The following is a 26,972-nucleotide window of genomic DNA, read 5'->3' on the forward strand; positions in this document are numbered from 1 at the left end:
TTTGCCACCCCGCACATGTTGGGCAGGCACCACCTACTATAGACAATCAAACATTAGCATAGAGAGAGAGAGCATGAACGAGTCTGTCGAGCCCTAGACCAAGTGGTGGGCAGTGTGCACTGGTCGCCTGCGCCGTGTCGGTGAATGTTGGCCGAACACACCGATCCGCCGAACAAGAGGCCACCAGGAAAGGGGGCGACATGTGACGGCGTTCGGCCCGGCCGATGGCGCCGCCGCCATTGTCGGGCATCTAGTAGACGGTCCCTCTTGGAACTCTTTCCCTCCATCACCCCAACCCCCATCGCCATGCGAGCCCACCTCGTCGGCCTCGTCCACGCCGTGCTCCTCTCGGGCGCGGCATCGGAGCTCGCAGGCCACGGAGCGGGCTCCACATCCCTGGACGGCAGCTACACCACAAGCCTAGCACCAAGCCCATCTGCAGTAGCGTCATCGCACACCTCCGCCAGCGCCGAGTCGCACATCTCGCTCTCGCGACAAGCCCACACGGCGGGTCCCCCCTCCCAGCCACGAGCGGACATTACGGTCCTTGATCCGTGGTCTCTATTCCGCGCAAAGTGCAGGCTATGGCCGGAAGGCGACAGCTCGACGTCGCTCTCGTCGTCAACATCAACCTTGGACGGGACAATCCCCAACGCAACGGCCCACACCAACGCAACAACCCTCCCAGCACCAGACCGCCTCAACGCGACCGACGGTTTACCAGACGGTATCCTCCCCGACGACCTGCCCGACGGCCTGGAGAGTTTTGAAGAGTGGAAGCGGCGACACGAGGCCGAGGAGGTCAGCAACGCGCCGGCACCGCTCGAGGCTGAGCCCTACCCTTTGCCAGTGGGCGAGAACCGGAGCGACGGCGCCGAGCCGCGCGCCGCGTCTGGCGCGTCAAGCTCCCCCCAAGCCAGCACGGACACTGTGAACACGACGGCGGGGAACAGCGACTCGCCGCCCGCTGGCGGCGCGCCAGAGCCGCCCAAAAAGCCCAAGGGACACCGGTACAACTATGCGTCGCCAGACTGCTCTGCGCGTGTGCTCGCGTCGTCGCCGCAGACGCAGCACGCGTCCAGCCTGTTGCACAAGTCCCGCGACCGATACATGCTCACGCCTTGCCGCGCCGACGAGCACTATGTGGTGGTGGAGCTGTGCGACGAGATCCGCGTGGAAGCCGTCGAGCTGGCCGTGTGGGAGTTCTTCTCGGGCGTCGTGCGCGGCGTGCAGGTCAAGGTCGCCGACGACGCCACGGGTCCGTGGACCCAAGTGGGCGATTTCGTCGGCAAGAACGTCCGCAGCGTGCAGGTGAGCTGGGAAGACTGGGAAAGTGTCCCACACTGAGCTGACCAAACGAACCCAGATCTTCGACCTGCCCGAGCCCACGTCGTTCCACCGCTTCCTCCGCCTCGACTTTTCGTCCCACTACGGAACGGAATACTACTGCCCCGTCTCCCAGCTTAAAGTATACGGCATGAACCAGATGGAGGCGTTCAAGATGGAGCAGCGGCGGTTCGCCGAGGCGTCTGGTGCCAAGGACCGCGAGCGCGAGCGGGAGCGGGAGCGGGAGAAGGACCGCGAAGAGGAACGCCAGCAAGAACTGCAGCGCGAGGCGGCTGTGGCTGCGCACGAGAAGGATCGCAGGGAGCGCGAAGACGACGAGCAGCGGGAGCGGGAGCTGTGCGAGCTGGAAAAGCTCGTGCAGGAGCAGGCGATGCGGTCGAGGGATGAGATCGCCCTCGAACCCATTATTGAATGTCCTGCGCCGCCGCCTCCTGCACAGTCGGCATCGACGCGCCAGGCCAGTAACAATGCCAGCGACGAGGCGACGACCGACACGGCCGAGCTCCCGACCGACCTGCCCAACACCGGCGAGAACGACATTGGGCCCGCGATCCCCACCGGCAACGCGAACGGCTCGGCGTCGTCGCCGTACGCCTACGGCTCGGGATCTCCCCCGCCTGCCAGCGCATCATACACGCGCTCCACAGCTCCGCGTGCCGAGTCGTCCGAGTCCATCTACGCGTTCATCATCCGCCGCCTGACCGCACTGGAGGGCAACTCGACGCTCGTCGCGCGGTACATTGACGAACAGGCCAAGGCGATCCGGACGGCCCTGTCTCGCGCCGAGTCGCGCTGGGAGGCCTCGCGCGCCGCCGCGGCTCAAGACGACGTGCGTCGATGGGAGTCGGAGCGTATGCACCAGGAAGACCGGCTCGGACGCGTGCTCACCCAGATGGAGGCGATGCGGCACTCGATGGAGTCGGAACGCCGCCTGGTGGAAGCCCAGCTGCGCCTGCTGGCCGACGAGCTGTGGTTTGAGCGGAGGCGGAACCTCGCCCAGCTCGTCGTGCTGGTCGTTATCATCGCGCTCGGTGTACTGTCCCGCGGCCAGACGATCGACGCACTCCTCCGCCCACTGGCCGTATCGGATACGCGGCGCCGCGCCACTGCGCGCGAGCGGGCCTACAACAGCAAGCACCAAAAGCGTCTCTCTACCGGCCCGCTCGCCGGTCTCGTCATTGACGTCCCACCTCCCTTGTCGCCCGACTCGAGCCGCATATCGACCCCCACCGTCGCGCTCCCGCGCGACCTCGACTCGCCCCGGTCCCCGACCCACGGCCACCGCGTCACCATTGTCGGCGCCAAACCGCCCCGCAGGCCACTGACGCCGCTCTCGCACGCCCACGCCCACGCCCACGCACGACGACGTACACCCGCCTCGCGGTCGTTCAGCGCCGCCGACCCGAGCGTCCTCTCCCTCCCCGGCGAGCTAGACGACGAGCTCACGCCGTCCCGCCGGCCGCCCAGCTCCCTCCCGCGCCGCCGCCTCGCGCGTTCGAGCCACCTACACCCCATCCGCCGGCGCGGCGGCGACGAGAGCTCCGAGGCCGAGAGCCGCGACCGGCCCATGGCCGGACCGTCCCTCCTCCCGGGCCTTGGATTCACGCCGCCAGCCGCCATGGCCCGCGCGCTGCCCGCGTCGCCGTCGCCGCGCGTAGTCGCGGCCCTGCGCGACGGCCGGCTAGCGGTGCCCGACGACGACAGCCAGTGGACCGAGGACGGCAGCGCCGACGGCATGAGCGTCGACTCTGTCGACTCGGCGGGCGACACCGAGGGCGACGGCAGCGCGAGCGAGGTCGACGACAGCGTGCAGCAGCGCCGCGCCGGCGGCATGTCCATGCCCATGCCCGTGCCCGTGCCCGTGCCCATGCGCGCCAGGGGCGTGGACTTGAATGCGAGCACGAGCACAATCACGGAGAGTACCTTCTCGACGACGCCGACGGCCGCCATGGTCGGCAGTGCGCATGTGCGGTTCGTGCGTGAACGCGAACGTGAGCACGGGCGCGACGACAGCCTCGACGTCAAGCCGGTAGTGGCGGTCAAGGTGGATACCGGGGACCGCTTGCGCAACGACGGCGACGACGGCGACGGCGACCTTCCCGCGCCGCCGTACGCGGCTACCGGCGGCAACCACGGCGCCAGCTCGAGTCCCGCAAAGAAGAGCCCTGGAGGCAACAACGGATACCCCAACTAGGCATTTTAGATACCCAGCACACACACAAACAAACCCACACATACCCCTCCCTACCTGCATATTTTTCTTTTCCTTGATCATCTCTCTCTCTCTCTCTCCAGTTGTCCACGCCACTTGTTCTTCCTTCCATGCGCACAAATGCATACATAATCTAAAACATTGGGGGTCGTATCTAGAACCCCCGGGTCTCTCGAGGAGGATTGAGGAGGGGTAGCGGATTATTTTACGTTGGCTGTAATCGTTTTCTTCGTCTCGTGGGGGTGGGTCGTTTCCTTGTACGTTCTCGTCTATTGCTCCTCGTGTACTGTTGTACTCACTCACTCACTCCCTTCGCTTCGCGGCCACCGGCTACATTACATCCCCAACGCGGCGTACATCTCACTGTCGTCGTTGGCGACCTTCATGGCAATGTAGCGGTACACGGCCGTCGACAGGGCGGCGAGCAGGAAGACTGCGTCGAACAGGCGTCCAAACACGTGGAAATCGGGCAGGGAGCGCAGGAGCGAGTCGTCGGTCGCGAGCGCCTCGGCTGTCTGCTGCGCGACTTCTTTGGCCACCTCGGCGGCAGTCTCGACGGCGCTCTCGGTCGCCCCGAGGCCCGCCGCGGTGGCCGTGGCGGTTGCCAGCGCAGCGGCTGCAGTGGCGTTGAGCGCGTCGACGACCGTGTCGACGGCGTCGGCCGGGGCCGGGGGCAGCGACGTGCGCAGCTGGACGAGCAGCGAGATGACATACGTCGCAAACAGCTGGCCGAGGGTGAGGAGGAGGAAGCCCGCGCCGACCGTCTTGGACGTGAGCCGGAGCACGCGCGTGAGCCACCGCATGACCATGGCCAGCGAGCTGAGAATGAGCGCGCCCGTGAGCAGGAGCGAGATGCCGCGCGCAGTCGTGGGGATGTCGTCCTTGAACCCAAAGGGTAAAGGGAGGTGCGCGAGGCCCAGCGCGAGGATGAACGAGATCCAGTCGCCGTTGACGTTGCCCTTGCCGTGCGCCTTTTGGTCGTTGGCGTCCGCGTGCGGGATGCTCGAGGTGGACAGCGGCGCGACAAACAGGGACACGAGGCACTGAGACGTTAGCTTAGCTGACCCTGCGAAGAAAAAGCTTACCATGAGAAGACGTGCGGCACAGTAAATGGCGAAAATGTACCCGAGGACAACGTACATTGTGCCACGGGCCGTGTTGCGGAATCCTTGACGTTTCTGGCGGGTCAGTGGAGTTCATGGACCTAGCACCCACCCTGCGAAGCTTGACCGTGGCCAAGGTACGCGCGATATCTGCCTCCATTTGCTGGAGACCTTGGAGTTCGGCACCGAGAGCTGCTGCTTCTGCTGGGTTAGTGGGGAATAGGCACCACCCACCTACCTTGATCGGCCTTGCTGCCAAACACGCGCGTCATCCACCCGCCGCCAGGCGTGGACCCGTCAGCGTTACCAGCGGCGACGCGGTTCAGTTCGTCGCGCTTGGCCACCAGGTCGTGGCGGACGCGATACAGCGACCGCTCGGCCTGCAAGACATCGGCGTCCGTGACGGGCCGCTGGCCCGTGCCGGCCGCTTCCTCGAGATAGTCCCACGCAGTGCGTACGGCACCGATGCCCGACAACGAGGCCATGATCAGCACGCCTGTGACGACGACACGGCCAAGACTCGGCGCGAGCCAGCCGCCGCGCTCCCATCCCTCGGGGCCCGATTCCCAGTGCTCGATCGTGCCGCCGATGCCCTCGTTGTCGTCGACGACTTGGGCAGCGGCCGAGCTGGCCACGGCGGTGATGTACGGTGGGATCCGGGTGAAGAGGAAGATGTAGAGCGAAAAGGGGATGAGGGAGATGAGGACACGGGAGACGAGTGGCAGCGAGGAGCCGCGAGACACGACCGTGGACGGTGTGGCGTTATCTGCTGGGTTAGCCTCAGGCATCACTTCTTTCACCCACCTCTCGAGGACCGGTATGTGAACAAGAGGCACTGCACGAGCGGGACCACGATAAGGATAAGACCCAGAAGCACGTGCAGCGACACGGAGAAGTTGACCGCACGGCCACGCGAGTGGAGCACGCCGAGAGCGTGGAACACCACAAGGGTGAGGAGGTTCATGCTCTCTGCAAAGCAGACGGCAAACAGGATACGGCTGACGCGACTGAGACCGCGTGCAGCACGTTTCGCCCTGCGCACACTGCCTCCAGCAGAAGACGCACCACCTCGAGGGTGTGCGAGTTCGAGAACCTGCCTCGGACGGCTACTCGCTTCGCGAAGTTTGGCTCCCAGCAGGGACATTTCAATGGGCGGCGCGGCACCGGGCGTCGGTGACCGCGACCTCGGCGGCGAGAGCGCCACGACGTGGACGTGCGGCGACGAGGGCCCAGAGTCGGGCAGCATGCGGCTGCCAGGTGAGGGAGGGTACGACGAGTCGTCGCCCGTGTCGTCAATGTCGTGGTCCGTGTCGTTGACGGGCGAGAGGAGGAGCTCTTCCTGGTCGTCGCCGTCGATGGGAGGGAGCGACGACGAGCTGGGCCCAGGGCCCGCGACGCCGACGCCTAGACCCGACATGGCCGAGACGTTGGACGCACTCCGCTGGCCGCGCGTGCTGAACCCGCCTGCACTGCGACCCGAGGCAATGGACGCAATGGACACGCGCGAGTTGGCGCGGTCACGCCCGCCGCCGCTCGAGCTCGCACTCTGCTGTGCCGCCGGCTGCGGGAGGCCCAGTTCGGGCTTGGACAGGTCGCGTAATGCCGGCGACAAGTGTGCGAGGAGGTAGCGGCGTGCGAGGAGAAAGTAGACACCTCGCAGGGCCAGGAGGAAGAGCGTGTCGAGGACGATAGGGGGCGGTTTTGCCGCCCCCAAGCTGGGTATGGTCGTGCTGGAGGGCATTGTTGGTGGGTGGTTGGAACATTGAGATACGTTGGTCAATTCGCGCCTTGAAATGCGCGCGACGCAGTCGGCAAAAGGCACGGATTGGGGGGATTCTACGCGTGGAAAGTGCGGGGCCCACAATGGACATCGATGAGGGGTGTCGGTGGATTGCCCCAATGGACTCTGCTGGCCAAGCTGGCATGTGGATTGTGATGCTCTTGGGGGCTTTACTTGCTCTTGAGGAGGTCCATGTGGTGTCTTTAAGCCTGACTGGGCAGGCGCTGTGAACGGTGACCTGTAGGCGGTCAACGCCAAGTTGACGTGATGGACTTTGGCAGTGGACAGCTGTTCCCATGCCAGACCCCCTCGTGTCAATTGCCCCACCAGAAGAGGCTCTCGTTGTGTAGCCCTGCCACAAGAACTTGACCTCAGTGGTTCTGTACCACTGTGTTGAACGGAGACGTGAACAGTATCATGTTCCAAGCCGCCCACACTGTTATTTCGATTACTTATTGTACGAGTGCCACTTTTCTGCCCCCTTGTATTCATCTTCTGCAGCTGGTCCGTTGTTCTCAACAAGAAACAGTGCATCTCAGGTGGCCGGTGGATGGGCAAGACAGAGCTCCTGGAGCTAGCTGGGAGTTTGATGCTGGCGACATTGCCTGTTTTCCCTAGCACCCTCAAGTCCATACAAAGCTGACGGGGAGCCACCTAAGCACTGTACTCTGCAACACCAGAGGGGCACATCATGTCCTCCTGGCTGTCCATTGCCTCGAGCTGACATTCTTCTCTGCTGCGTCACGGTGCTGATGGCTTCTTAGGACAACCATGGTGCATATGGAATCGACTATTGCCGAGCTTCCCTTAACCGCCGGCCGCCGGAGACACCGCGACGTGGATGCGCGCACGCCCATCTGTGATACACGTCCCGTACATTCGCATCTTCGGGGATGCTTCTTATGATGAGACAGACCGCGTTCCGCGACAGCAGCACGACACGGTAACCAGAGATCCAGAGTGGGTCAACACGCCGCATGAATGTCAAGGACGTGGGGTTGGGTGTGGCTTTCGTTTCGTGAGTGTTTCAGGCACCAGACAAAATGCCAACAAAAGGCTACGCGGGTGGATGGTTACGGCGCCTCTCGCTCGGGCCGGGCCTGTCCGGCGTCGTCGTCATGCTCCACCAGAATGTCCTCTCACATCATCGCGATGCGTGTAGACAAACGTGCAGGTCAGTCGTGTGTGATCAAGGGCCAAGTGGCCGCACCACCGTCGTAGAGCCCCGCTTTCGGAGGGCGGCTGTGTAGCTGGTAGCCCGGCGGAGGAAGGTTTGTTTTTATCGACACCGCGTGAAATTCTGGTTCAGCCAGCGCTCGTTGGTCAGTCCGCTCTTGGCAGGTCAGACGACAGCATGCAACAGTGGAGGAGCATGGCTTGCTCAAGAGACAGGCGCCTGGGAGCAAGGAAGCAACAGCGGCGCACGGGTGGTGGAGGAGGGGTAACACCTTTCCCCTCGCGACAGCGCGCATCCGTTCCCCCGCGAACCTGTGGTTCCTTGTCAAGCCGCCAGCGGTTCACGGCCTCCGGCCGTGCAAGATGACGCGAGGCCCAGCAGTGAGCTGCCGAGAATCTCCAGCAACAAGACCGTGACGTGTCCGTGCCCCGGGGCAGTGCGTGCCGGGGATGTGGTATCCGAATGAATGAGAGTGTGCATGTAACAAGTGGTTTCCAAGTGCGGGGTATGGCTTTTGTCGATGACGTTCTGCTTTGTTGTCAGCGGCGAGGTCCAGCGTCCAGAGAGCCTTATACAGTACGCACAATGCAAAATGCGAAGAGGGCTAGCGAGTACAACTGTGGTCGACGAGTGTTGTCGTTTTGAGATCCGAGGCTTCCGAGAGAGAGAGAGAGTGAGGGAAAGAGTTGGAGAGGGCGGCATCTCCGTCTACTCCTCCATGAACCGCCTACGTCCGCGCTCGTTCATCATGGCAATGACATCTGGCGAGGCGGCGGGGTTTGGTACTGTGGAGACGGCGGCCGACGTGGAGAAGCGGGGGAAGGCCGAGTCTGGACGCTCCTTTGCTGGACAGGGGAAGGCGACAATGGCGACGGCGCCGAGGAAGGTGACGGAGAAGAGGGTGGTGAGGACTGAGCGGTGGCGTGCGCGGAAATGCGTGAGAAGGAGAGGTGCCATGTTTGTAGAGAGGTATGTGTGTGGACGATGCTCGAATGTGGCCTGTTCGAGGACGTCGTCGTTGGGTGTGTGGTGGTTGGAGGCAGATGTGGGATGCGAGGACCCGTTTAGGTGTGCCGGGGTTGGAAAGATGCTCTGGCCATTGGCTCAATGGCTCCTGGCTGTGTGGCTCTGGACGGAAGCATTCGGAGGAACGGAGAGAGCGGCATGTCCGTCTACACCCGCTCTGCCTGCCGCCACGTGAGCGGGATTATAAAAAGTATACAAGATCATGGCCCCTCACCCGGCGGTTTTCGGACGACGATTTCCGTGTGTAGATGCGAGCGTTTTCTATGCGCTTCGGCGGCGGCGGCGAGATTGCTCCTCGTTGCCCCCCCTCAAGGCCCGGCCGGGCAACCCGTCCAGGCCGTCCAGCCGTCTCAGGCGCTCAGCACACCGTCGTCGCCAGCGGAACCAAAAAATGAACCACTGGCCCATTTTCGCCTACTTACTCCCCACGCTCGGCTCTCTCTGTGCTCTCTCTTCTCCTCATCCTTTTCTCCCCCTCCTAATCTCTCTCTCCCCCCAAACAAAAGCGGTACACCATGTACGGTATCACTCGCTCCCTCCGTGCCACCCCCGCCTCGGCCCTCCGCGCCGCTACCGTGAGCATCAACCCCCACCCCCTTTCTTCGACATCGACGATGGCGACGGCGAAAAGAAAAGGGAAAAACATGGGCAAACGGCGTCCTTGGACTTTTTCTTTTTCTCCGCCCACGTCGTCGCCGTCGCCGCCCAACGTTTTACTGGCACTCCTTGTGTTCCCAGTGCTAACATTCTTCGTAGCGCACCACCTCCCCCTTCGTTGGCTCGAAGCGCTACAACTCGAAGGTCTCGGGCCCCGTGATCGGTATCGACCTGGGTACCACCAACTCGTGTGTCTCCATCTTCGAGGCCGGCCAGGCCAAGGTCATTGAGAACTCGGAGGGTGCCCGTACCACCCCTTCGTTTGTTGCCTTCACCAAGGGTTAGTCTTTTTTTTGTGTTTACTGTTGTTTAATAGCAACAGTGGTTTTTTTGTTCTTTGTAACTGACATTTTTTACCAGATGGCGAGCGTCTTGTTGGCCAGCCCGCTAGGCGACAGGCCGTTGTCAACGCCGAGAACACCATCTTTGCGTCGAAGCGTCTCATCGGTCGCAAGTTCTCGGACGCCGAGGTCCAGAAGGACATTGGCCAGGTCCCTTACAAGATCATTGCCCACACCAACGGTGACGCTTGGGTTGAGGCCCGTGGTGAGAAGTACTCGCCCTCGCAGATCGGTTCGTTCGTCGTCTCCAAGATGAAGGACACCGCCTCGCACTACCTCGGCAAGACCGTCAAGCAGGCCGTCATCACCGTCCCCGCCTACTTCAACGACTCGCAGCGTCAGGCTACCAAGGACGCCGGTACCATTGCTGGCCTTGACGTCCTCCGTGTCATCAACGAGCCCACCGCTGCCGCCCTTGCCTACGGTCTTGACAAGAACGACTCGGCCGTCATTGCCGTCTACGACCTTGGTGGTGGTACCTTCGATGTCTCGATCCTCGAGATGCAGAAGGGTGTCTTCGAGGTCAAGTCGACCAACGGTGACACTCACCTTGGTGGTGAGGACTTCGACATTGCCCTTGTCAACTACATTCTTGCCGAGTTCAAGAAGACCGAGGGTATGGACGTTTCGGGTGACCGCATGGCCATCCAGCGTATCCGTGAGGCCGCCGAGCGCGCCAAGATTGAGCTCTCGTCGACTGCCGCCACCGACATCTCGCTCCCTTACATCACCGCCACCGCCGAGGGCCCCAAGCACATCAACCTCAACCTTACCCGTGCCAAGTTTGAGTCGATTGTCGCTCCCCTCATCAACCGCACCATCGAGCCCTGCCAGAAGGCTCTCCGTGACGCCGGCATCAAGCCCTCGGAGCTCAACGACGTCATCCTTGTTGGTGGTATGTCGCGTATGCCCAAGGTCATTGAGACCGTCAAGTCGCTCTTCGGCCGTGAGCCCTCGAAGGGTGTCAACCCCGACGAGGCCGTCGCCATGGGTGCCGCTATCCAGGCCGGTGTCCTTGCCGGTAACGTTACCGACATTCTCCTCCTCGACGTCACCCCCCTCTCGCTCGGTATTGAGACCCTCGGCGGTGTCTTCACCCGTCTGATCAACCGTAACACCACCATCCCCACCAAGAAGTCGCAGACCTTCTCGACCGCCGCCGACGGCCAGACCGCCATCGAGGTCAAGATCTACCAGGGTGAGCGTGAGCTCGTTCGCGACAACAAGCTCCTCGGCAACTTCCAGCTCTCGGGCTTCCCCCCCGCGCCCAAGGGTGTCCCCCAGATCCAGATCACCTTCGACATTGACGCCGACGGAATCGTCAACGTCTCGGCTGTCGACAAGGCCACCAACCGCGAGCAGTCGATGACCATTGCCTCGTCGTCGGGTCTTTCGGACAACGAGATCGAGAACATGGTTGCCGACGCTGAGCGTTACGCCGAGGAGGACAAGGCCCGCCGTGCCGTCATTGAGGAGGCCAACAAGGGCGAGTCGTTCGTCACCGACACTGAGAAGTCGATGGGCGAGTTTGAGGCTCAGCTCGACGCTGCCGAGCGTGAGAAGGTCAAGAAGCTCCTCGGCGAGCTCCGCGAGATCTCCGCCAAGGGTGCCGCCGGTGACGCCACCGTCAAGGCCGAGGACATCAAGGCCGCCATCGACGCCGCTCAGCAGGCTTCGCTCGGCCTCTTCCAGAAGGTCTACGAGCAGCGCTCCAAGGACCAGAACGCCGAGCAGACCTCCGAGCCCAAGTCGGAGGAGAAGAAGGACTAAGCAACTAGCCCGAGTAAACATCTCGTTTTAGCTGTGCCCCTTTTTGTTCGACCACCCTCGATCTACGCATATTAGTAGCATATACCCCCACCCTCACCAACTCTTCCCCCCCTCTCCCATCACCACTGCATGACTGGCATCTCCCCCAGGCATTAGACCTGTTCCACACCCCGTACTTCCTCCTCCCCCTCCCCCTCCCCGTCCTCTGGCGCTCTCCCAGGGGGAGCGCGAGGCACTTGTATCCCGGTGATGAACGCACACTGCTCAGAAGGCTAGCGCCAGCACAACAGTGCAAGTTGCCCAGAACAAAGACACACACATGTTGCACCTTTTTGCGTCTATTGCCTGAACTCTGACTGCTATCCTTCCTGCACACGTTTCCTCGCTGATAATATCACCATAACATTGGCATAGCGCATGATACAAACTACGATGTGACCACAATATTTCCACCCACCGCCCTCCGGGGGTACAAGACAACAATCCTCCTTCCCCTACATGCCCACCGCAGCCGGCTCACTGCGCGATCATCCCCCTCAGCTCCTCCATCGCGGCGCGCAGGAGGACTGGGGTCCCCTCGTCCGCCGGCGCCGCATGCGCCGCATGCGCCCCATGTGCACGCCCATGCGCCGCGTCCGAGTCGTCCACGAGGGCACGCATCTTGCCGTGCGCGATCGCCGTTACGCTCGACAGCTCCTTGATGGCGCCCAGCAGACCCTGCTGTTTACTCGTCCAGGTCGTGCCGGGGAGATGGGCCTCGACGAGCGCGCGCACGCTTGTGCCTGTGCTTGTGCTTGTGCTCACATTTGCGTCGACGACGAGGAGCTTGGTGATGAGGAACGCGACGTAGCCGTGCAAGTACGCTGCAAAGCTGTCGTCGAGGCGGGTGGCTAGGTCGTGGGTGTACACTTGTGCCAAGACGGTAGCGAGCGCCTGCGGGTCCGGTGTGGTGCATTTACAAGCGAGCGCGCAAGAGCGCTTGCCACAGAGCGGGACAGCTGTAGAGCTTCGTCAGCGTTCCGCCATAGTTTCGCCACAGTTTCGCCATTTGTGTTCGTGACACAAAACGATTGCCACTCACGAGTCGTCGCAATCGTCACGGCCGCTTCGGAACTTGCCAAAGTCATCGTGCCGAGCATGGCCAGCACAAGGGCAAGTACTTCGTCTGTGCTCGTCAGAGCGGCAGGACCAGTGGTGCCCGCATGAACAGCAATGTCGCCTCCAGCGACGGTCGCGCCGTCACCGTCCGTGCCGTCGTCAGCGACCGAGCCAGCGTCGTCGTAGTCAGTCGGGCGGCGGAGGGAGGCAGAGAGCTCTTGGCGCGTCACGAGGCTGCGTGCCAGCGCGGTCATTGCGCCCGGCTGCTCAGCCAAGGTTGGAAGCAGAGTCTTGAGTTTTGGAGACGGGGCCAGTGGAGTGAGCAGTTGGAGGGCCAGAACGACGTTTTGGGCCGCTGGTGGGTCAGCATTGGTCCGTGGAGGCAATACCCACCTTGTAATTTCAGGTCATCGTCATCGTCCAGAGTCGCTGCAGACATGGCGACCAAGACATCCACAACATCCTGGACGTGTTCTTGGTCTGTGTCCATCATTCGCTCTCGTTCTTCCGGGGAATACATCACGATCGAGCCGAGAACCTCGAGACATTGCTGCAGGTGCACCATGTCCACTGCGGCCTCCTTTGGCGCGAGGTCCAACCCCTTTGCGTACAGCTCGAGGCGCTCGCGGAGTGGGTGGATCTCAGTGGTGAGAGATTCGAGCGCCGCGTGGCTCACGTGTTCGGTCATAACGGTGCGCTCGACGAGGGGCCATGTCGACTCGTGGCACGCGCGGGCGAGGATTAATGACGCGAAGCGCCGGGTGCTCACTGCGCCAGACTCTGCGGGAGGGTACAGCTTGCTGGCAATGTCGCGCAACTTGCGTATCTGAGAGTTGGTATTGTCCGTGTCTCCGTAACTCACCGATGGTGTCAACTTGCTCTTGTACCCCGTATCCAGCGGCCCAGCGCGTTGAGCAAGACTGCGTGTGGCGAAAGCAACGACCTGGTCTTCTGCAGACAGCACGATTGCGAGCTTGTCCTTCGCGACAAGTAAGGCGAGGAAGATGAGCGCCGTGGCGTCGAGGATATCGTCACCACCACACAACGCCGCAAAGATTTCCCCGGTCTTATCCACTATCTGCATCTTGTCGATCCATTCCACCCTTTGCATGTTGTCGAGAATGTCCAGCGCCGTGGAGCGTTTCGTCGTCTGAGACGGCTGGCTGAGGCTGTCAAGGAGGTAGGCAATCTCGTCCATGACCCGGCGGTTCTCGCCCTTGGATCGCATGTCGGAGATACGCTCGGGCGCGTTGGCGAGTTGTAGCTCGGCGTACAGGTTGCGCGTGGCGCCGTCGTCGCCGTCATTGTCCGTCTCGTACCGCTTGCGCCTTTCGGCGTACGACTCGCGAGGTTCGTCGTCCATGGACAGTTCGGCCGTGGAGAGGAACGATCGTGCGGCACCATATGTCCTGCGCGCACGCCCGCCAGAGCCGGGCGAGCCAGGGATGGGTGCGACCAGTGTAGCCCCAGTCACAGGAGAGCCTGCGGCGACCGCAACATCGCCAGTCTTGTCCGACTGCGCGCTGCCAGGCGTTATCGGCATCGACTGGGAAAGACGCAAGGCGCGCGGCGTGCTGGGAGGCGACGGTTGCGTAGGAGGCGCGGCGGAAGCGGCCACCTGCATGCTCTGAGCCTTGGACAGCATACGACGAGGTCCCGCTCGACGAGAGCGCGCACTTGTGTTACTGCTGGTACTGCCCTGGCTTTCCTCTCCACCTCCACCACCCAGACTTGATCCCGAGGCCGTTGGGCCCAGCTTTGACGGCCCGGGTGAGACGACGGCAAACAGGGCTGATAAGTCCTTGGGACTCGCTGGGGCGGGCGAGTGTCGAGGAGACCGGCGGAGCGGGGATCCGGCGCGCGGAATGGCCGAGGCTACTGGGGATGGTGCCACGGGAGATGACGATGGAGGATGCAATGCAAGCTGCGGGTTCGCTCGGTTACGAGGCGTGGCTGCTGATGTTGTCTTCGTTGGGGGGGACTCGACAGACGAGAGTGAAGGGGATGACGCGAGTACCGGCGCCAACATCGTGTGAGCGTCGTTTGATGCTGTCCTGCGTACCGGCCTTGAAGCCGCCGTAGCCTGAGAAGACGAAGTAGAGACTAGAGACGCCCCTGACATCAAACCCGTCCGCGAGGATCCGGATGAGGCTGTTGGCGAGCCCAGGAGGGTTGTTGCCGTCGTGGTACGCGCGGACAGTGCTGCTGTTGGCACATCGGCCGTGGTTACGCGAGCGCGCTTGGCATCACGGTTCCCCGGCGTACCGTTCGACCCGGTATCCACTGCTTTTCCCTTGCCCTTTGCGTTCCCCATCATCTTGTGGTCGTCGGTATCGTCATCACTGCCGTCCGTGTCGGTATCGCTGCCTGGTGGAGAGGGGCGTTTGTTACGCCCGGCGGTGCGGTTAACGGAGCGTCGGCCATACGTGTGTCGCGGGGGAGCTCGGGAGCCCGGGGTGCTTGGATCATGGGGGGACGAGAACATCTTGTCAATGACGTCTCGCGTCCAGCATGCGCGCGTTGTTGGCTTCTCGGTAGGATGTAGGATGGATGGAACAAAGAGAGATAGATGAGGGCATGGCGGCGGAGAGTGGTTTCGAAAGGGCAATGTGTGTTTTGTGGAGGCCCCGCAGTCAACATCATCACGTGTGGCAAACACGCACGATCGCACAGATACGCGCGACAAGGTTCAAAACATGCTTCAAGACAGGTGCAAGGGTCTGCATTTACAGGATAGACACAGAACAGGTCGTTAACGTCATACAGGAGAAGGTCTACATGGACTCGTCGCCATCGGACAGGTCGACATAAGCGGGCTTCTTGGCGGCAGCCGCGCGGCCGCGGCCAGTGGTAGCCCTCGGGGCAGGAGCGGGTGCAGGGACATCGCTGCAAGGTTAGTCTACATCGTTGGAACTCTATATAACTCACCTGTCATCACCCTCAAAGTCAGACTCGTTCTTCTTGGCCTTCTTGGCCGGAGCCTTCTTTGGTGCGGCGGCCTTCTTGGGCTTGGCGAGCATGTCGAGGTCGTCGTCAGACTCCTCCGTCTTGACCGCGCGCTTCCTGGGGGCAGCGGCCTTCTTGGCTGGCGCCTTCTTGGGCTTGACAAGAACCTCATCGTCAGAGTCGACAGCGGGGGTCTTGGACGCAGCGCGGCTGGCAGCCTTGGGCTTTGCAGTCGAAGTCGAGGCGGGCTTGGAAGCCGCATTCGATGCCGCGATGGTGTACACTGATGGGTTAGCTGATCCCCCACAAGTAAAAAACCCACTGTCATCATCCGAGTCCTCAATGTCGACAGTGACGGGCTTGGCCTTGGGCTTGGCGGGGGCCCTCTTCTTCACGACAGGCTTGACCTCAACCTCGGAGTCCTCCGAGAGAGTTGTGAATTCGCGCTTGGGCGAGGAAGCAGCCGACGGCGCCGCCGAGGCGGAAGCCGAAAGGACAGAGTTGGCAGTGGTCGACAGGGCTGAGGCGCCGGTGGCCGCAGCTGGCTTCGCCCTTGGCTTTGCAGGAGCACGAGGCTTTGCGGGAGCCTTGACGGGCTTGAAGTCGTCTTCCGAGTCATCCGTGTCCTCTCCCTTGGCACGCTTGCGAGCGGCATTGGTCTTCTTGAGCTGCGCGGCGGTCTTGGGCTTCACAAGCTTGGCAAGCTGGACATCACCATCAAGCTGGTTCTGCCACTCGACAAGGAACTCGTCCAGGTCAGTGTTCCAAATGTCCTGTGGGGAGAGCTTCAGGAGCTCGATGAGCTCGGCCTCCTTGCCGTCACGCTCGGCCAGCAGCCTTTCGACCTTCTCCTGGGTGAGACTCCAGATGCGCATGCTGAGGAGGTAGTCGAAGTCGTTGTCCGAACCGGCATCCTCGTCCTCGGCAATGTCCTGGTCGGGCTCGTCGCTGGGGGCCTTGGCATCCTTGGGGAAGGCGCGGAACTGGAGTTCACGCAGCTCGGCGACGACAATCGACTTCTTCTTGTTCGACACCACGAGCTCCTTTTTGATGATCATGGTGACGAAGCGGGCCTGGTTCGAAAGCTTCTCAAACTGCCTGTTGAGCTCGTCGGCAAGGTGCTGCTTGCGCAGACCGTAGTACTCGAGACGCTTGGGGTAGAAATCGGCAATCATGTCCTCGGGAGTGGCGTACTTTTTGATCTTGCCGTTGAGGTCAAAGCAAACCATGTTCGAGGTGCTGATGGTGGTCGTGAGCTTGAAGCGCTTGTCAAAGCCCTCCTCCTCCGCCGCCTTCATGGCCGCCTCCTTCATGTGAAGCTTGAAGTGGACAGTCGTGTCGGTGTGGTGCTCCTCGTAGTCTTTGATCGTGGACGCAGTCTTGTCCGAGCCACTGGTCATCTCCTCGATCATCTCCTTGAAATCCTGGGTCCACTTGCGGACGGGAAGCTCGGTAATCTCAATGGTCTTGTCATCGGTCTTGGTGGCAATGCCGCTGACCTTGAACTTGTCGGCCTCGACACGCTCAATCGAGCCCTTGAAACCACGGAACCACGGAGTCATGGGGACCATCTCCTCGCCACGCATCAGGCGGCGGAGGTTGTCCACGATGTCGACGGGGTTGTAGTTGGGGATTGAAGTACTCCAACCGGTACCGATACCGTCGGCACCATTGACGAGCACCATGGGGACGGTGGGCAGGTAGAATTCAGGCTCGATGCTCTGGCCATCATCAACAAGGTAGTTGAGAAGCGCATTGTCGGCAGAGTGAAAGATCGTGTGGGTCATGCGGGGAATGTTGGTGTAGATGTAACGAGCGCTCGCAGCATCCTTACCACCCTGAATACGCGTACCGAACTGTCCGTTGGGGTCGAGCAGGTTAACGTTGTTGCTACCGACAAACTTCTGCGCAAGACCGACAATGGTCATGAACAGAGACTGTTCACCGTGGTGGTATGCAGTGTTTTCGGAAACATAACCTCCAAGCTGAGCGACCTTGATCTCCTTCTTGAGGTTACGCTTAAAGCACGCAAAAAGAACCTTGCGCTGACCAGGCTTGAGACCGTCGGCGACCGAGGGAATGGAACGAATGTTGTCCGCCATGGAGAAGAGAATGAGCTCCTTGTTGACAAAGTCCTGGATGGGGATCTTGTCGGTGTCGTGGTCGAGGAAGGTGCCGGGCTTGAACTGACGAAGCCACTCCTTGCGGTCGTCGGCCTTCTTCTTGTTAAATGCCATGTCGATGAGCTGCTTGTCCTCGTCGGTCATGACGTCAAAGGGAAGACGATGCTTGGCAATAGCTGTAAAGTACTTGACGGCGTCCTCTGGACCACTGGTACCAAGACCCTTGTAGTACTTGGACTGCCAGCCGCGGCCTTCGTTGTTTTCCTCCTTCCACTCCTCATACTGGGGCATGGTGTAGAAGACGTGCTCCTGCTTGCCCTTCCAGACCTTGACAATGGGAGTGATGAACTCGACCAGGAAGTTGGGGAGGCGAAGAAGCGAAGGGTAGAAGTGGTCGAGGAAGTTGATAATGAGACCCTTGATATGCGAACCGTCGTGATCCTGATCGGTCATGATCATGAGGTGGCCGTAACGAAGGCTGTCGGTCGACTTGTAGTCGGTGTTGTGCTTGAGACCAAGAATCTGACGAATGTTTTGGATTTCGACGTTCTTCATGATTTGGTCGTGGCTTGCCTCACGAACGTTGAGGAGCTTACCACGAAGGGGGAAGACACCGAAGGTGTCACGACCTTGAATGGCACCGAGACCGGAGACGGCAAGAGCCTTGGCGGAGTCTCCTTCCGTAAGAATGAGAGTGCACTGGTTGGAGTTGCGGCCACCGGCCCAGTTGGCGTCTTCGAGCTTGACGATACCACCAATACGGGTACGCTTAGCACCGTCCGTCTTCTTGAGCATCTGGTCCTGCTTGAAGCGAGCCCAGCTGAGAACATTATCGACAATACCCGACTTTGTGACTGCAATGTTAGCTGCGAACCAACGGTTTCTGGCGAGCTCACCCTTCTTGATGAAGTCTTCTGAAATCTCGCACCTAGAACCAAAGGCGGAGCTCTTGAGAGTAAGAGTCTCCTTGGTCTGCGAGTCGAAGGAAGGGTTCTCAATGAGAGCGTTGACAAAGATCCACATGTGGTTCTTGATCTGGAACGCCTTGACGGGGGCAGCCTTGTTCTTCTTGGTGATGGAAGTCAACAGTTTATTGGCCAGCGACGTGGCAATCATGTCGACGTGGGTACCACCCTTGGTCGTGGCAATCGAGTTGGCAAACGAGACTTGGCGGAACTCGCCCTCGGACAGGGCAAAGGCAATCTCCCAGCGCTTGCCGCAGGCCTCGTAGACGACGGTAGGCTTGGGCATAGCGGCACCGCCAGAGTTGGCCGTCTGGGTGGCGTTCTGGGCGGCCAGGTACATCTCGACGTACTGCTTGAAGCCCTTCACCTTGAGGCGTTCGCCGTTAAGGAACACCTTGAGGTCCTTGACAGTACCGGCGACGTCATAAACACGCTTCATGAGAAGCGCGTTTGTGTCGTCATCAATGCCAGTCATGCCAAAGCGGGCAAGGTCAGGCGTGAAAGTGATCTTGGTCCACTCCTCGCCCTTCTTGTTCTCAGTGATCTTTGGGGTACCCTTCTTGCTCATGTTCTGAGAGAAGATCTGCTTGTACTTTTTGCCGTTGACCTTGTCGGCAGTCTCGACCACAAACTCGAGCGAGTAAATGTTGGCAAGCTTGGCACCGAAACCGTTACGACCACCAGTGAGCTTCTTCTGGTCGTCGTCGTAGTTGGACGAGGTGAGGCTGCACGAGTCAGCTTAGACAACACATGCGAACTTACAGGTTGCCGAAGATGAGCTCGGGAATCATGATACCCTCCTTGGCGTGCATCTCGACGGGAATACCCTTTCCGTTGTTCCAGACCGAGATGGTGTTCTTCTCACGGTCAATCTCCACCTTGATCGAGTCCATGGTGGGGTCATTGATCTTGTTATCCGCAGCGTTGACGAGAATCTCGTCAAAGATCTTGAAAAAACCGGGCACGTAGCTGATCTTGCTGACGAAGATGTCAGTACCAGAGGAAACGACAACGTGCTTGACTACTCACCGGTTTTCCATGCCCTTGGTCTCGTTGTTGAAGACCCACATGTCGGTGTTCACATGCTCGACGGAACCGATATAGGTATCGGGACGCTTGAGAACGTGCTCCAGTTGCGAGAGCTGAGGTGTCGCGGCATCAGTTGATTGTTTTGAACGAACGGGGGCAAGGGAAATAGAAACCTACCTTCTGGTACATCTCGGACGCGTTCTTCTTCGCGGCGGGCTTGGCGGTAGGCTCGTCATCATCAGAGACAGCCTTGCGTTTCACGGGCGTAGAGGATGCACTTGAGACGTCCTCAGACTCGTTCGGGAGGTTCTTCTTCGCTCCCAGGGGCGCCTTCTTGGTGGCCGCCGCTTTCTTTGGTGCGGCGGGCTGCGAATGGTGAGTTCATCAAACCTTGAGGCATACGCATAGCAACACGCGTTTTATACAGCGCGTGTTTGCCTACTCACCTTGGCAGCGGCCTTCTTGGCGGGGGCCTTCTTAGTGGCCTTGGGCAGGGGGACGAAGCCGTCCGAGTCACTGTCGTCCATGCGGAAGTCCGAGGCCTCGCTGTCCGACATGGTGTTGAGACGTCGATGGGCGGCGGGTGTGGTGTGTATGAGGGAGATGTGAGGGCGAGGTGAAAGAGTGACTGGGATAAATCTACTGGGGTATAAAAGCTGTCGGCTGAGAGGGAGTGTGAAGACCTGCCTTGTTAGCAGAGATGTCCACATGCAAACGGCACGGATCCTTGAGAGTGTTGTTTATGTTCGAAAGCTGGGCACGGTTGCCCCTCAGGCAGCCGTGGGTGACAAAAACAATTACGTAATGAATTGTATTATACACGTCATAATAGATAGGTGATAACAATGCTCCCATCATCCCTGCCACGAGGTCGCCATACGGCTTCCTGTGCTCTGCTGCGGAGACCGTGACGCGCGTACAGTGGGTGGGTGCGGGGTGATGGTACCAGGCAGGCGAGACACGGCCACATGAAGGACGTCGGTCGTGTTCATTGCTGTCAATTGGCCGTCAACGTATACATCATACTTACCTCAACTACTCGACACACGCAACCCACAGCGTATCTAAAACAGAGTCGACACCTGCCTCTGCATCGCCCCAAGAGGGCTGTATCCCCCTTCCTCCCCCTCCTCCTCCTCCATCTCCCTCCTCGTCCAACATGTCGAATCCATTTGACGACATCCTCGCGCCAAAGCCCCGGCAAGCTGTGCGCACTAGCTTGACCGCCGACGACCCATTCGGCGACGACAGCCCAGACTTTTTGGGCGAGGCCAACACGCAAACACATTCAAACGGTGGCCAAGCTGTCGCTGGTCCAGGCGCGTCACCTAACGATGCCAAGCATGGTTACGCGTTAGATCCATTCTTTGACGAGTGAGTGAAGCGCAGCAAGCTCTTTAAGCGCGAGCAGTGGCGGTGCGAAGGATAGAGCTCACGCCTCCCAGTGACGATGACTTTGGCGGCGGTTCACTGCAACCAACGGGCTACATGCCATCCGCATCGGCTTCGGGCAACCGTGGTTTCGCCGACTCCAGACCGTCCCTCTTCGATGCCGACGAGCCCTTCGCTGAAGAGGGCGCTCTTCCCGCAGGATTCAGTGGCGGTGCGACCAACCAAGCTCCCCGTGGTTATGGTGGTGGTAGCGCTGCTATCAATCCATTTGACGATGACGAGGGTGTGGGAGCATACTCGTTCTCGGGCCCCTCTGATGTCGCGTACGCTGGACGCTACAAGCGTACCAGGTGGCAGCGCTTCAAAGAGGACCATCTTACCGACGTCGATTGGACGTTTGGGGTGAACAAACTCCTTGGCAGGAAAAGCAAGTTTGACGGTGTTCCTCGCGAGGTCATGCTCAACGACCCCGAGGGGAACAAGGTCAAGGGCTACGAAGGCAACTCGGTGTCGACTGGCAAGTACGGCCCCATCACTTTCTTGCCCAAGTTCCTTTACTGTAAGTTATTGTCCGTCTTGAGTACAGCCGCTGACTTGATCAGCCGAATTCTCTCGATCTGCCAACTTGTTCTTCCTGTTCACGGCGTGTATTCAGCAGGTGCCAAATGTGTCGCCTACTGGACGGTTCACAACTATCGAGCCTTTGGCTGTTGTGTTGGTTGCTTCGGCGTTCAAGGAAATCAAGGAAGATCTTGTGCGTATCTTTTTGTTGGCGGCAAGCTGACCTCTCAGAAACGTCACGCTCAGGACCGCGCTTTGAATGCTAGCCAAACCCAGGTGCTGGTGAACCAGCAGTTCCTCAACCGCCCTTGGCGTCAGATCCGCGTCGGTGACACCCTTCGTCTCGAGGCAGACAGCTTCATTCCCGCGGACATGGTCCTCATCAGCAGTTCCGAGCCCGAGGGCCTGGCTTATGTCGAGACCGCCAACCTTGATGGCGAGACCAACCTCAAGATCAAGCAGGCCCACCCCTCGACAGCGAACCTCACCACCCCTCAGGCAGCGTCGCTCCTCCGCGGCCACCTCTTGTCCGAGGCCCCCAACTCGTCTCTCTACACCTACGACGGCACATTCCACATTTCCTCCACCCAGCCCGGTGCGGCGCCGACCAAGATCCCTGTTGGTCCCAACCAGGTTCTCCTCCGCGGTGCGCAGCTGCGTAACACCGACTGGGTCTACGGCATTGTTGTCAACGCTGGCCACCAGACCAAGCTGATGCGCAACGCGACGTGAGTCTTTGCCCTGGACATGACAATGGCGGCCGCTCTTGGCCATCCATACTGACCGTCTTCAGGGAGCCACCGATCAAGCGCACGGCCCTCGAGGGTCAGGTCAACAAACAGATCCTCTACCTGTTTATTCTCCTCATCATCATGTCGCTGGTCTCGACCATCGGCAATGTCATTCGCACTTGGTTCTTCTCAAAGCAGGATTGGTACTTGGAGCTTGGTGTTGATGCGCCAAACAAAGGTAAGGTACTGTCACGGCTGCATTGGGCTTACCTGGCCAGCCCGTCAATTCATCGAGGATATTCTTACATTTATCATTCTCTACAACAACTTGATTCCCATCTCGCTCATCATGACAATGGAGGTTGTCAGGTTCTACCAAGCAGGATTCATCAACTCGGACCTTGACATGTACTACGCGCCAACGGATACGCCCGCCCTTTGCCGTACCTCGTCCCTTGTGGAAGAGCTCGGACAGATTGCCTACATCTTCTCAGACAAGACAGGCACCCTGACTTGTAACGAGATGGAGTTCCGCGAGTGCTCGATCTTTGGCACCATGTATGCCCAGGTCGTCGACGACAACAAGAGGGAACAGGGTCAAAAGAGCTTTGAAGTCCTCCGTCAACGGTCCAACGAGGACACAGAGGAAGGCGAGGCTATCCGTAAATTGTGAGCTTAACTTGGTGGACAAGCTGACACCCACAGCCTCCAGCTGCTCTCTGTCTGCCACACGGTCATTCCCGAGGTCAAGGAGGGCAAGATGGTCTACCAGGCCTCCAGCCCTGACGAGGCTGCCCTCGTTTCGGGTGCCGAGCTGCTTGGCTACCGCTTCCATGTGAGTTAGCTTCCTTCGACAGACCAGCTGACTCGCTTCAGATCCGCAAGCCCAAGTCTGTCTTTGTTACGGTCAATGGCGAGGATCAGGAGTGGGAGATTCTCAACGTCTGCGAATTCAACTCTACCCGCAAGCGCATGTCGGTTGTCGTTCGCGCCCCGGACGGCCGTATCAAGCTGTTCTGCAAGGGTGCGGACACTGTCATCTTTGAGCGTCTCGGCCCCAAGCAGGAGTTCTCGGAGCCTACTCTTACCCACCTCGAGGACTACGCCACGGAGGGTCTGCGCACGTTGTGTCTCGCATACCGTGACATTCCCGAGGGCGAGTACCGCGAGTGGGCCGAACTCTACGACAATGCCGCTGCTCAGATGAGTGGCCGTGGCGAGGCTCTTGACAAGGTTGCCGAGATTATCGAGCAAAACATGGTTCTCCTGGGCGCTACTGCTATCGAGGACCGTCTGCAGGACGGCGTTCCCGACACCATCCACACGCTCCAGCAGGCTGGTATCAAGATCTGGATTCTTACCGGTGACCGTCAGGAAACTGCCATCAACATTGGTCTCTCGTGCCGCCTCATCTCCGAGTCGATGAACCTCGTCATTATCAACACTGAGACCCAGGCCGAGACTGCCGAGTTGCTCAACAAGCGTCTGTTCGCGATTAAGAACCAGCGCATGGGTGGCGACACTGAGGAGCTTGCTCTCATCATCGGTAAGTTGAGGCGTAACACACGGTGTGTTGGCAACTGACATTTTCAGATGGCAAGAGTCTTACGTATGCACTTGAGAAGGAGTGCTCGGAGGTATTCCTCGAGCTCGCGATCATGTGCAAGGCTGTGGTCTGCTGCCGTGTCTCGCCCCTCCAGAAGGCTCTCGTCGTCAAGCTTGTCAAGAAGAGCACTACGTCGCCACTCCTTGCTATTGGTGACGGTGCGAACGACGTGTCCATGATCCAGGCTGCCCATATTGGTGTCGGCATTTCGGGTGTTGAGGTGAGCTTAGCTCGGCGGCGCTCGCGTTTCGTAGCTGACACTCCACAGGGTCTCCAAGCTGCTCGTTCTGCCGATGTGGCAATCTCGCAGTTCCGTTTCCTCCGCAAGCTGCTCCTCGTCCACGGCTCGTGGAGTTACCAGCGTCTGTCCAAGTTGATTCTCTACTCGTTCTACAAGAACATCACCTTTGCGCTGTGTCTCTTCTGGTACTCGTGGTTCAACGACTTCTCGGGACAGATCGCGTTCGAGGGCTGGACCATGACATTCTACAACGTCGTCTTTACCATTCTTCCTCCCCTTGTTATTGGTATTTTCGACCAGTTCGTCTCCGCTCGCATGCTCGACAGGTATCCCCAGCTCTACCAGCTTGGCCAGAAGAACTACTTCTTTGCCCCCATCACCTTCTGGTACTGGGTCGGAAATGCGTTCTACCACAGTGTCGTGAGTTTAGCTTTTCCCGCAATCAAAACTCACCAACAGATCCTCTTTGCGTTCTCGTGCTTCGTCTTCTGGGCCGATCTCATTGCGTCGGACGGCAAGAACAGCGGTCTCTGGGTGTGGGGTACCACGCTTTTCATCTCTGTGCTCCTCACGGTTCTCGGCAAGGCTGCCCTCATCTCCGACGTGTGGACAAAGTACACTCTCGCGGCCATTCCTGGTTCCTTCCTGTTCACCATGATCGCCCTGCCACTGTACGCCTTCATTGCGCCGCTCACTGGTGTCTCGATGGAGTACAAGGGCATCGTGCAGCGTCTGTGGGGCGACGCAGTCTTCTACTTTGTCCTGATCCTCTTCCCCGTCGTCTGCCTCCTGCGTGACTATTGCTGGAAATAGTGAGTTGTTAACAGCCTTACGCAGCTGACAATCCTCAGCTACCGCCGCACATACCACCCGGCCCCTTACCACATTGTCCAAGAGATCCAAAAGTTCAACCTGTCAGACTATCGTCCCAGGCAAGAACAGTTCCAGAAGGCGATCAAGAAGGTGCGCGCGACACAGCGTATGCGTCGCCAGCGTGGCTTTGCGTTCTCCCAGACCGAGAACCAGTCCCAGGACCAGACGCGTCTCATCCGCGCGTACGACACGAGTGTCGCCCGTCCCTCTGGATTGTAGTTGCGCGCCGCGCGCCTAGAATTCCCTCCAACCCCCGTTAGTGTAGCCAAGCTAGCTATGTCTGCAGTGCCCCGTACTGTGAAACAAAAAATAGAGTGTCGGAACGAGTTCATGCATCATGTGTCACGAAGAAAAAAGGAATTGATGAAACTATGCGGCACCGGCTGCGACTTGCGCAGCGAGCTGCTCGTCATCTGGGGGCGGGGGCACGTCGCACGGAAGGCCAAAGCTCTACGTGGGTCAGCAATCAGTCTTTGAAGGCGAGACCCACGTCAATGTCAAAAGAAGCCCACGGGACGTCGCCCAGGGCTGGGTTGCTCGACGTCGTCGAGTTGGTCGACGCGTGCGCGTACCGCAGCTCGTCGTTGCCTGCGCCGCGAAACAGCGCGATACGGATAGTACGTTCTGTGGTCCACGCGTCTCCCAGCTGGCGCATAAGCACGGCACGGTCGCCGCCGGTGTCAAAGTTGGCAGGCTTGTTCTCGGCCGTGAACATCTTGGTGGCGAGCTGGGTGGTTATGATGACCTGTGGCAAGGTGTCAGAGATTGCCGTGAACCAGTGCGAAACGGCAACTTACAGCGCATCCTCGGACAGTTGCGGCCTTGCCGACTGCCTGCTTGACTCTGAAGGGTTAGTCAGTGTGATTCTGCAGGCGACCGTACAGTTCTAGTAAACGCTTTCGCAGGGCATTGTCGAGGTCGGGTTGGCGGAAGTGGTAGCTAAGCGTGTCCAGAATGAAGAGCTTGACCTTGTCAGGTGTAAGCACAAGCAGCAAATGTGAAGACCTGTCGATTTGGTTACCTTTGGGTGCGCCTCGAGCCATTCATCCACCGTGTTCAGAAAGGCGACCATCTGGACCTGGGTGGCCACACGGATGAGGTGAATACCTTCCAGGACACTGTCGACCGAGCCTCACGGTAAGCTATGTAAACGTCTAGGATACGCACGAGAGGTTCCTTCCACGAGTGCCTCGACGGCCGCGCGAACCCGGCCAACCGTGATGGACCCTTCCGTGTCTTCTGTCAGCGAAGATGATTTCAATGGCATCACTCACCAATAAGAAGCACTTCGGGCGCCGCATCACCTCCATCTTCAGCCCCATCCCCAAGTCTGGCACTGAGCGCCACACCAATAGAGACACACGTCTTGCCCGACCCCGGTGGCCCAGACAGGTCAAACACCAGGCCGGGAGTAATGGCTCCAACATTGACGTCCAGGGTGCGCTCTTTGCCCTTGAGGTTGTATCTTGTGGCGTGCTCTGATCGCGGAACAGTGGCAAAGTGTGCAATGAGGTCATCGATGGAGGTGGACAAGGTCGAAAAACGTGTCCGGGCAGAGGCGTGAAGGAGGGCAGAAGCAGTGGAGGTGTGGGGCAATTGATTTTGCATCCCGAGGTGCGATGGACCAGCTGAGAGGTTAGCAGGGAGGTCAGACAGATGACCTCGAATCACCTTGGAAGGTATGTGCTTGGCGCACAATATCTTCTGCTTGAGGTTGACCGATGCTTAGCTCTGCGAGTTTCAGTATGACCCTCCAACTTCACCTCACCTATGGCGAGGTCCCCTGGGGACACGGTCGCGAGGTCCTCTACGCTCTTGTACCCATTCTCGGCTAGCGCGACTTTGAGAAAGTGTCTGTAGAGTTAGGGTGTTACAATTTTGCAACTCACGGGAGGGAGAGGTCTGCGATGGGCCGAGCCATGGCTCCAAGTAAGCGTTGCTGGAATGTAACTGAGAGTGGAGGAAGTCAAGAATAACAACAACAAACGGCTCAA

General features: G+C 59.7%; 8 protein-coding genes across 8 annotated transcripts; 3 read left to right on the forward strand and 5 right to left on the reverse strand.

The window, feature by feature from the left end:
* Positions 1 to 306: 306 nt before the first annotated feature.
* EHS24_006751 (uncharacterized protein) lies at positions 307 to 3,541 on the forward strand (the record flags this gene model as incomplete). The annotated part of the gene is made up of 2 exons (XM_028622154.1): positions 307 to 1,311; positions 1,367 to 3,541. 2 exons carry the CDS (start codon positions 307 to 309, stop codon positions 3,539 to 3,541), a joined length of 3,180 nt encoding a protein of 1,059 aa, XP_028477046.1.
* A 353-nt stretch (positions 3,542 to 3,894) lies between these two features.
* On the reverse strand, positions 3,895 to 6,403 carry EHS24_006752 (uncharacterized protein; the record flags this gene model as incomplete). Its single annotated transcript, XM_028622155.1, has 5 exons — positions 3,895 to 4,602; positions 4,645 to 4,737; positions 4,775 to 4,863; positions 4,901 to 5,428; positions 5,467 to 6,403. The coding sequence occupies 5 exons, from the start codon at positions 6,401 to 6,403 to the stop codon at positions 3,895 to 3,897; spliced, it is 2,355 nt and encodes a 784-aa protein (XP_028477047.1).
* Positions 6,404 to 8,327: 1,924 nt separating this feature from the next.
* Positions 8,328 to 8,576, reverse strand: EHS24_006753 (uncharacterized protein; the record flags this gene model as incomplete). The annotated part of the gene is made up of 2 exons (XM_028622156.1): positions 8,328 to 8,330; positions 8,406 to 8,576. The coding sequence occupies 2 exons, from the start codon at positions 8,574 to 8,576 to the stop codon at positions 8,328 to 8,330; spliced, it is 174 nt and encodes a 57-aa protein (XP_028477048.1).
* Positions 8,577 to 9,160: 584 nt separating this feature from the next.
* On the forward strand, positions 9,161 to 11,413 carry HSP70_2 (Hsp70 chaperone; the record flags this gene model as incomplete). Its single annotated transcript, XM_028622157.1, has 3 exons — positions 9,161 to 9,220; positions 9,402 to 9,582; positions 9,663 to 11,413. 3 exons carry the CDS (start codon positions 9,161 to 9,163, stop codon positions 11,411 to 11,413), a joined length of 1,992 nt encoding a protein of 663 aa, XP_028477049.1.
* Positions 11,414 to 11,929: 516 nt separating this feature from the next.
* Positions 11,930 to 14,996, reverse strand: EHS24_006755 (uncharacterized protein; the record flags this gene model as incomplete). The annotated part of the gene is made up of 3 exons (XM_028622158.1): positions 11,930 to 12,411; positions 12,495 to 12,866; positions 12,905 to 14,996. The coding sequence occupies 3 exons, from the start codon at positions 14,994 to 14,996 to the stop codon at positions 11,930 to 11,932; spliced, it is 2,946 nt and encodes a 981-aa protein (XP_028477050.1).
* Positions 14,997 to 15,285: 289 nt separating this feature from the next.
* On the reverse strand, positions 15,286 to 20,131 carry TOP2 (DNA topoisomerase 2; the record flags this gene model as incomplete). Its single annotated transcript, XM_028622159.1, has 6 exons — positions 15,286 to 15,397; positions 15,440 to 19,270; positions 19,308 to 19,523; positions 19,575 to 19,687; positions 19,752 to 19,940; positions 20,021 to 20,131. The coding sequence occupies 6 exons, from the start codon at positions 20,129 to 20,131 to the stop codon at positions 15,286 to 15,288; spliced, it is 4,572 nt and encodes a 1,523-aa protein (XP_028477051.1).
* A 602-nt stretch (positions 20,132 to 20,733) lies between these two features.
* EHS24_006757 (uncharacterized protein) lies at positions 20,734 to 25,197 on the forward strand (the record flags this gene model as incomplete). The annotated part of the gene is made up of 12 exons (XM_028622160.1): positions 20,734 to 20,948; positions 21,020 to 21,525; positions 21,569 to 21,720; positions 21,774 to 22,255; positions 22,321 to 22,496; positions 22,537 to 22,927; positions 23,039 to 23,093; positions 23,135 to 23,804; positions 23,852 to 24,084; positions 24,133 to 24,525; positions 24,565 to 24,917; positions 24,957 to 25,197. The coding sequence occupies 12 exons, from the start codon at positions 20,734 to 20,736 to the stop codon at positions 25,195 to 25,197; spliced, it is 3,867 nt and encodes a 1,288-aa protein (XP_028477052.1).
* Positions 25,198 to 25,347: 150 nt separating this feature from the next.
* Positions 25,348 to 26,899, reverse strand: EHS24_006758 (uncharacterized protein; the record flags this gene model as incomplete). The annotated part of the gene is made up of 10 exons (XM_028622161.1): positions 25,348 to 25,428; positions 25,469 to 25,723; positions 25,776 to 25,821; positions 25,861 to 25,946; positions 26,000 to 26,109; positions 26,146 to 26,214; positions 26,253 to 26,606; positions 26,650 to 26,709; positions 26,747 to 26,832; positions 26,868 to 26,899. 10 exons carry the CDS (start codon positions 26,897 to 26,899, stop codon positions 25,348 to 25,350), a joined length of 1,179 nt encoding a protein of 392 aa, XP_028477053.1.
* Positions 26,900 to 26,972: the final 73 nt, after the last annotated feature.

Source organism: Apiotrichum porosum (genome assembly GCF_003942205.1).
Source record: "Apiotrichum porosum strain DSM 27194 chromosome Unknown scaffold_4, whole genome shotgun sequence".
Classification (NCBI taxonomy): Eukaryota; Fungi; Basidiomycota; class Tremellomycetes; order Trichosporonales; family Trichosporonaceae; genus Apiotrichum; species Apiotrichum porosum.